At 25.1% G+C, this 10,000-nt stretch overlaps 1 protein-coding gene across 1 annotated transcript in view; it reads left to right on the top strand.

Annotated features, from left to right (window-relative positions):
* LOC100209548 (adaptin ear-binding coat-associated protein 1) overlaps positions 1-10,000 on the top strand; it is a 29,938-nt gene that overhangs the window by 17,299 nt on the left and 2,639 nt on the right. The window contains exons 2-5 of the mRNA XM_065799927.1: positions 1-69; positions 4,281-4,385; positions 4,462-4,543; positions 7,636-7,738. The exon at positions 1-69 is cut by the window's left edge and continues 32 nt beyond it. Of these exons, the coding sequence (XP_065655999.1) occupies positions 1-69; positions 4,281-4,385; positions 4,462-4,543; positions 7,636-7,738 (359 nt within the window). The remainder of the gene's footprint in view (positions 70-4,280; positions 4,386-4,461; positions 4,544-7,635; positions 7,739-10,000) is intronic.

Genomic DNA, 10,000 nt, shown 5'->3' with positions numbered 1-10,000 from the left:
GGACTGCAAGGTTGAGAATTGTTTTACTTAATGCAAAAGTTTATATAAAATTTGAAGATAGAAATTCAGGTAATTAATGTATTTTTTGTTTATAATTTATAAAAATATATATTATAAACAGTACCTTATATACACATAACATGTTATATTTTTATTTATTACACATAATATGCTATATTTTTTACAAATTAGCTTCACACTGTATAATATTCAGGTAGCCAGGATATTTTTTGTGATAAAATACAGCCAATAGTTATAAAAGTTCTTGTTTTTTTCTTCACATTATGATAAAAACTTTTACTGCAAACTTTATTGATGGATTTAAAGTTTTTGAAATAGCTGCACAGGTAATACCATCCAGAAATAAACATCCAGAAGTAAGCATGTGTTTAGATGAAAGTGTTGAATTCACTCTTTTAGATGTGAACATAATCAATCTATAATTAATATGTTAACTACATTTTAATTTTTAAAACAACTTCTTATTAGATGTATTGATTAATTTTAGTCTGAGTCTTATTGCATTGATCATATCAAAGATGAGATTGATGATCATATTAATGATGTGATTGGTGATCATATCAATGATGTGATTGATGATCATACAAATGATGTGATTGATGATTATGTCAAAGATGTGATTGATGATCATATCAATGATGTGATTGATGACCGTATTAATGATCTGATTGGTGATCAAATTTTTAAAAAAATCTCCCTAATTGTGTTTGTTATAACAAAATAACATTGCAGCATAGATTGGATAAAATACATATTTTAAGTCAGATCAAACTTTTTTTCAAAAAAAAATTTTAAGAGCCACTCATTATACACTAAAAAAATTAAATGTAGAAAATTATCCTTTTAAGGTATAAAATTATACGACAAATTATTATTTTTAATATAATATTTTACTATTGAAGGTAGAAAATTATACCTTACTAAGGCAGGGGCTATTCTAGACCATTTTAAGGCAAATATTGTTATTTTCATAAAAAAATGCCTATATTTGGCAATATTTCCAGCAAATTTTGCTGGCATGGGGGGTTCTGCCGCCCAAATTATTTTCCTCCTTTTTTTAGAGTGTATGACACTACAAATATAAATGATGAGTAGCATCTCTTGGTTATTATAGATTTACACTTTAAATCTTTAAAAAATACTTTGTAAGATATATAAAAAGTTGGAATTTTTTTTTTAAGCAAAAGTTGGTATTTTTACATGCAAGTAAATAACAACAATTTTTAACAATTGTATTTCTATTATGCAAACTTAAATACTAATAAATGCTTTTGAGTTTTTAATGAATTTTTCAACATCTTGCTTATCTTACGGTTTGTTAATTTAAAAAATGTCAAAAGTTAACAAAAATAAAGATTGCAAAAGAAAAATTAAACTTTGTATGAAGGCTATCAATAATAAGAAAATGTCATATTCAGAAGTCACTTTATGCTACAACATTCTTAAAACAAATATTTTTTCCAGATTAAAAAGAATAAATGAAGCTGCTGCTATTGGTAGGCCAAGAGTCATGTAACATAGAGGCTTATTGTTGAACTTGTACAGTTTATGAATGACATTGGCTTCAGCTTAATAAGAAATGATATTTTAATTGTGGTTGAAAACTATATGAAAGAATCTAAACAAACTTATTTATTTAAGGTGGGTAAACCAATCAGGAAGTGGTACTATGGTTTCATGAGGAAATATGAGAAAAACATTTGTGAATGAAAGGCTGCTAGCATTCAAGTTGTAAGAGCAGTGTCTTTGCAACCGGCAATTATTGATGAATTGTTCACCCATAATTTAAATGAAAAGCCATTCCATGTGGGTAACTGATGAAAATAGATTGAAATTCCATCAAGGAATGAAAGCTTGGGTTCAAGGTGGAGCTTCTGATATATATTGTTCTACCAGCAAATCAGGTTGGATGGAAAGCCGAAATTTCATAGAATAGTTTTGTTCAATTTTTTTAGTTTATATCATTGAAACAAACTTCACTGATATAAACTTCTATTTTTAAATGACGATGGATCTCACATTAATTTTGAGTTTAAAAGTTTATCTGAATCAAACAATATAATTTTGTTCTGATTGCCAACTCACACAAGTCTATTTTTACAACCACTAGATGTTGGAGTTTTTAAAACTGTAAAAGCAAAACGAAAGCGAACTGTAGAAGTTTACTTGGTTAGAAATTCTTACTTAAGTTTGAGTAACTAACAGTTTCCTGCCATGTTAAAAGACCTTATTGCAAATAAAGGGTTTAAAGTGGAAAATACACATAGCAGGCCTTGTTTTAAAGCATTAAGCTGCCGGCAATTTATGTACATGTTGAGCAATTTTACATATGCCTAGAGCAATTTCCATTAAGCAACTTTTTATCATTTTTTAACTTTATTAAAAAATGATAAAAAGTTATTCTATAAACGGTAAAATAAAAGAAGTAATTTTATAAAAAACCACATTAACTTTTGAACGGCATAAAATAATAATATAAAAAAAAATTTGAATGACAGTTAGGCTAGATATAAGCGCTATTTACTAATAAAAAAAAACACTCTATTAAGCTGATCATTTTATCAAAATATTTAGTAACAGAAAACAAAGTCGTTTATAGTTAACAACAAATTATTTTTTTTGTATACGTTATTAAACGAAACATAAAAACAAAACCGTAAAAGAAATTCATATAATAAAAACTTGTATTTAACTTCTTGCAAGTACAAGAATATTTATACAACTTTTGATTGCAATAAAAAGTAATTTACTTAAATTTTTATTTAATAACAAAAAACAAATTAATAATAAATAAAACGCTATTTTATTTGTTATTAATTTAATTTTATCTTTATTTTATAATAATTTATTTTAATTTTGTTTTTATAAATTATTTTTTTTATTAATGATTGATTTTTTGCTTGAAAAACGCTAATAATTTAAGCTTGAAACAAAGATCATAATAATATAATTTAATTCTAATAACATATATATGATTGCAATTTAAAACTAATTTATTAAAAATTTAAATCATTTTGTAATTTAAATTTTTTTTTTTTTTTAAATTAGCTCATTTTTATCGCAATTGTTTTTTTGGTTTCCTGGACATTATTTTTTTACTCAAAATTTAATTTTTAATAAGCGTTTTAAAAAAATGGCATCAAAAATTTGCACAAAACGTAAGTTAAACTTTTTTTTATAACGCAACTTAAAGCACAGCAATTATTTTTTAATAAATGATATATACAGCAATATAATTTTAATAAATAATGTTTGGAAAAATAATTTTTCACAACAAAATCGCTAATAAAATAATAAACTTTAAATAAAGTAAATAAAATAATGTAATTTTTTTTATTTGTTACTCACTAATGTTTTTTAAATAAAAAATCATTTTTTGTTGCAAAGCCGCAATAATAAATTTAAGAAATAATCATTTTAAAAAATTTAACATATATATTAATTCATTTATACTAATCTGTACAGTACACCTAGGGTTGCCACCTTCAAATGAATAGAATTTGCGATTAATTTTGTTTCCAAAAAAATTAATTTTTTTCGGAAACAAAATTAATGGTTTACTGAACAATCTTTAGTCCTTGAATTGCTGCAATTTAAAAACACACCTGTGTAAAAAATAAAAAACTGCATTGCTAAATAATAAAAAAGCACTGCAAGCTTCTAGTTCGATTAATGGGGAAGCATTGGCTAGGCTGCAAGCCACCCAATACTAATAGCTAAAATTTCTGTTAGTCAACAGTGGTTAACTAACAGTAACAGACAGTGACAGTGAAGGTGAGTTTTTTAAACTGATTACAAAAAAATAATGGCAGGATCTAATAATTAGATAATCCCCACACTCTACCAACGCAATTTTATACTCTTACATTAAAGTATAAAAGTAATATAACATTTTAAAAATCTTTTTACCTATTTCTAAGCTAGAGGTCTGTGCTAGTTTAAACTATTTATTATTTTGAATTGAATACTGTTTTTTGAGATTTGATATGTATGCTCGAAATAAAGAACACATGTCTCTTATTCCAAACAAAAACTTTACTTTTACAAATTAAAAAAGAGCATCATTTTTATTATTAATATACTTGTTGCCTGGTATTGTTCCATTCATTTTAAGTTCCAGTTTGTTTATTTAAAAAAATCATTTTGAAATTCTAAAACAAAACGGAGTTATTCAACTTTAAGTGCAATTTTGTTAAGAAAATTTACAGTGCATGTTTTGAACTTTTTTTTTAACTTTATATTATTCAAATTTTTTGTAGGGGAACTTTTTGCACAGGCTCCAATAGATCAGTACCCAGGTCCTGTTGTTGAAGCAGTCTCTGACAGCAGTAGATACTTTGTCATCAAAATTCAAGATGAAAGTGGTGCAATTTTGTTTATTAAATTTTTTTTGTTTTTACAGTTTTTAAATAATATAAAATAAATTTATTTCAAATTTAGGCAGACATGCATTTATTGGCATGGGTTTTACAGACAGGGGAGATTCATTTGACTTCAATGTTGCTCTTCAAGATCATTTTAAGTAGGTTAATCTTTCTTTTTCATTCTAAGTAATTAATAACAATTTTTGTTTCATTATTTTACTGATATTTCATTCTCAGAGTCATTCTCAGAGTTTATTTTTTATTTCATTCTCAGAGTTTATTTTTTAGTTATCTATTTTGTTTTCTGGGGTAAGGGATTATCCATAAAGTATGTACGCTTGGAGGGGAAGAGAGGGTCTGCAAATGGCTTATATGAGATGGGAGGGCAGTGAGTCAATTATAAAAGAAAGGAGACACTAAATTAAAAAAGTATCATAAAATGTTAGATAAATAGGTTAAAAGCGTAGGTACTTTTAGGGAGGTGGAGGGTACTCAAAAAAGCCAATTGCAAAATGCTAGGGGGTGGGGTGGACAAAAAAAAAGCGTACATACTTCATGGACGATCCCTAAGAGTGAACGGTTTAACTTCGAATTCAATTATTTTTTTAAAGAAAAAGTATTTTAATTTTTTTTTTTTTATAGCGAATCTTTTACATTATATATACAAAAATTGAGAAAGAATAGTTTAAAAATTAAAAAAAAATTGATTTTTATGAAGAAAAAACTAAGCTAAAACATATCCAGAAAATCCAGTTAAACTGATGCATATACAAAGACTAGATGAAAGATTACGACGACATATTTACCCAGTCATAATATTAACAAATAAACAAAAAGCTGTATAATAATTTTTTTTTTAAATCACAGTTTTGAAATCAGCGTGAAAAATTGTATCCAGGCAACCCAAAATTATCTCTGATAAAAATTCTTTGTTGATCTGTGTTTTTTGAGAAAGAAGATATATTTTTTTAAAACTTAATGAAGTAACTTTTTTTGATTATATAGGAACCACCTTAAACTTTTATTATGTTCTTGCACAATAATTTGTTTTCTAGTCTAATTTAATTTCTAGTCTAATCATTTGTTTCCACTTTTGTCATGAAAAATCTTAATAACTGTGTTTTTGTGCATTTTAAGAAGTTCTTTAATTTGTGTCATAGTAAAATTTATAGACATATTTTGATTTTTTACAAAAAAATTATACTTACGGCGATATTACTTAATGCAAATAATTCTAAAACTAATAGCATAATACCAGAGGCAAAATGCAACACAAAATGCAATCTTTTATAAGTAAACTTAAAAGTATAAAAATGTGTTGCAAGTAATCAAAACTCTCAAACCAAATTTTCCAGAAAACTGAAAAATCACAGTTCGAAATTTTGAAATACAACCTACCAACCATGGCAGGTTGTACTTGCTTAAATAATGGTCCACATCATTTTTTTATGCAAAAAACCAGCTACAAAGTTTTGCTTGTAGTTGAATGAAACTTTCTTTTGTTGTTGAAATTTGTAGCTGTAAGTAATTTGCGCAAAACTTGTTTAACGTGACGATTTACACCTACATCTAATGGTTGAAGTATGTGGAACAAATGAGCTGATAAACATATCTGTCTGATGTTATTGTCAATGCAAATATGTGCAATATCGTAAATAACATCTGTGGTGTGTCCGTCCAAGACTAAAATGTGAATACCTGTAATTGAAAAAATTATTTGATTAATTGATTAACTGATTAAACTGCTCAATATAGGTCGACCAAACTAATTGTCTGGAGTTAATTTGATTGTCGATATAAATAATTTAGTGAGCGATTATATAAATTGTTTCTCTTCCATCTAACTTGACTTTTACAGATGTGATATTGATTTGTAAACTACAAATGATGGAGGAATGTTACTGGCAGGGTTGACACAATTACCTACTGTGCAATTAATTTTTATATTGTTACCAACCAATTTTAAAAGGGCGTTTAGCACAAACCCCCAATCGGCTAAACTGATAAAAGCTGAAACAAGAACTAATTCAAATGCTGTACTTAGCACATCTACCATGTGATTAGATTTAGTTGTGCACATGCTATATAGTAAAGGCTATCATATTTTTTTACGTTGTTTAATACATACGTTAGTAATTAGCATCTTTACTCTTCCCCCAAAAAATATTTAATTAATAGTTATTAATTAATTTAGTTGCGCTCATCTTGATGCATAATTGCAAATAACATATTTACTCTTCCCCAAAAAAACATTAATCTCAGTTTTTCGCTCATAACTTTTTTCCGGAACTAGCAAATTTAATTTTGAAAAGATAATCTTGATTGTTATATAAAAAAAGTTTTAATTTTTTTTACTAGGGTAAGAGTTTTAAAGTTTACTAAGGCAAAAATAAATTTTTTAAAACAATTTTTACACCTTTTACTTACATAAGTTAATAGCTTTTTATTAATTAATGTAAGTAAGCTTATTTGTGTTTAAATAATTTCTATTAAAAAATACAAGTATGTGGGTGTCATTGTATATCCAATAAAGTAAACAAAACATTTGTTAGCAAACATATTGTGATTCCTGGTGGTGGGTCCTGTAGAAATAATATTAATTAACTTTAAAAAGTTTTTTTAAATTTTAATTTTTTATCTCATATTAAAATCAATTTATTTGGGTTTAGATTTAAGCAATAAAATCATTTGTTGTCAAAACACTGTCAAATTAACCATAGCAACTAAGTAAATTGTATCTGATCTAATCTAAAACATTCTCAACTTTCTAATAAGTTGTGTTTTGTGGTTTTTTAAAAAACAATAAAATTAAACTTGTTTTCTCAATTATTTAAATTTTTACAAAAAGTGGTACTAATTTGGCGACATTAAATACAAAGACCCTTTTTTTTTACCTTAAATGGAATATATATTAGCTATTAAAATACATATTGTTAGTATAGGTTATATATATATATATATATATATATATATATATATATATATATATATATATATATATATATACATACATATTAATGTTTTATTTATTTTATTTACTTAGTGAATTCTTTTACGTTTAAAATATTTGACAATTTTGTTCATTTTCCATACAAACTTTTAAAAAGTTTTAATTATATTTATACTATTATATTCTTTAATATTTGTTTAATATCTTTGATGTAATTTGTAATGATGTAATATCTTTGATGTAATAATATCTTTGTTATTGTTTGCATGATATTTATAAAAGTTTTACTATTGTGTTAAGGCGTGAGAAAAATGAGAATGACATTTTAACAAGCCCTTCAGTACCAGACACTCCACTTAATCTTGGATTCAAGGAAGGGCAAACAATAAAAATAAACTTTGGAGTAAGTCATTCTTTATTTAGAACATCAACTCTGTTTTAAAATACTTATTGATATGATGACATCTATTAAGAATCTAGTTATTTTTAATGGTTGCTTTTAACCGTTAAAAATACACATATAGTACAATAAACAACATCTTATGATATTTATGTGTATTAACAACAAAAATTTGTAGTAGGATGTTTTATAAAAAAAGGTGCCATGCAAAGTAGTTTTTTGTTTAATTTTATAAAATATAAATGTATATTTTAAAGCAAAAACTGAAAAAATACTTTAAATAAGTCTGGAAATAAAAATGTTTATAGAATTGCTCATTTGTTTGAAAGGTTTTTATTGTAAATATTTCTTTGTTTAGTTTAAGACATTTTATGTTGCATCTAAATTGGTTATGGATGATGAACTTTTCATAGTTTTAATTTTACATGAACATTATCTTAGTTGTGCTGAATAAGGAAGTTTTTTTTATAGATATATGAACTTCCCTTGTGGACTTCTTTATAGTTATATTATGTACTTCCCTTTTGGATTTCTATATATATTTAATATGAACTTCCCTTGTTGACCTCTTTATAGATATAATATAGACTTCACTTGTGGACTTCTTTATAGATATAGTATGGATACTTGGTTTTATAAAGTTTTTAACTTTAAATAAAAGAAAATAACAGTTACATTTCATTAAAATGTTTATTAGGTTTAAATTAATTCAATATTTATATTTATTAAATTATTTATTGTTGAAAATAATTTTTATGTAAATATTACCTTTTTTGCTTAAAAAAGGTGTACTACTAAATTATGAATTAAGGGAAATTCACTAAACAGAATTTAAAAATTAAGGCTGGTAGCAAAAAATACCCATTCAGCATTTAAATTAGAGTCTTTGCAATTGTACTTCATGAATTAGTAACTTCAAATTTAACTTCAAATTAGGCATTCACCATGTTTAAAATTTTTTTTACAGTTCCTCAAGTATCTACATTGTGTTTTTGCAATATAAATGTGTCAAAGGTTTTTCTATGCTGGCACATTAGAAATCATTAAATTTATATGGTGACAATAATAACAGTGTTGTACAATCTGCACTTAAATGCTACAACTTCTTCTTGTTTATTGTCTATAAGTTCTTGCTCTAAACAACTTTTTAATGCCAGGACATTGGTCACACTGATGCAGACTATGTTCTGCATTTTTAAGAAAACTAATAAAACACAAAATTCTTATAACTTCTATTCCACCTAATTGCATCAATAAGGAATTTTGTATAGTGGTGATGCATAGACACAGTGATTATCCTGATGAATTAGTTGTAACGCACTAACTAGGTTTAGAGTGCAAAACTTTGACAAGCCTACATTAGTAGTCTTTTTTAAATGCAATGTGTAACTGCAATGTGTAACTGCAATGCATAAATGCAATGTGTAGCTCATTAAAATTGAATAATAGTAACCTTTTTTAAATTTGTCACTTTTTCTTAATATTAACAAAATCTTTTTTCTGGCATCTTGAAAACACGTTGATGAAAGTTGATCACTAATCTTATTGTTTCTGTTAAAATAAAGATTAAAAGAGATTTTTTCCTGGCAATGATACATGATGGCAATGATACGTGATGGCAATGATAGCTCTGCTTATACTTAATTTTTATTGCAAGATACTCAGACACTTCCAAGTAATTTGTCATCTTTTTTCCAAGTAATTTGTCATCTTGCAAGAAATATAAACTTAATCAATTGGTATTTTTAAAACTTAATTATACCAATTGGTATTTTTAAAACTTAATTATATCAATTGGTATTTTTAAAACTTAATTATATCAATTGGTATTTTTAAAACTTAATTATATCAATTGGTATTTTTAAAACTTAATTATACCAATTGGTATTTTTAAAACTTAATTATATCAATTGGTATTTTTAAAACTTAATTATATCAATTGGTATTTTTAAAACTTAATTATATCAATTGGTATTTTTAAAACTTAATCATATCAATTGGTATTTTTAAAACTTAATTATATCAATTGGTATTTTTAAAACTTAATTATATCAGTTGGTATTTTTAAAACTTTTACAATGATTCCAAAAATAGTATATAGTAATAGTGTTCAAAACAAACAACTCTAAATAGGTTTAATTATAATGATCTTAAATTAGATTTAATTATAATGATCTCCTTTATATAAAGGAGTTAAAAGATTTATAAAGTATAAGATTGGTTTTTTATTTATATATGTATTAAGAATTATGTTTTGTCATTTTA

Source organism: Hydra vulgaris, chromosome 06 (assembly GCF_038396675.1).
Source record: "Hydra vulgaris chromosome 06, alternate assembly HydraT2T_AEP".
In the NCBI taxonomy this organism is placed as follows: Eukaryota; Metazoa; Cnidaria; class Hydrozoa; order Anthoathecata; family Hydridae; genus Hydra; species Hydra vulgaris.
The sequence above is the reverse complement of the archived record's forward strand: the minus strand, read 5'-3'. Positions and strand labels throughout refer to the sequence as shown.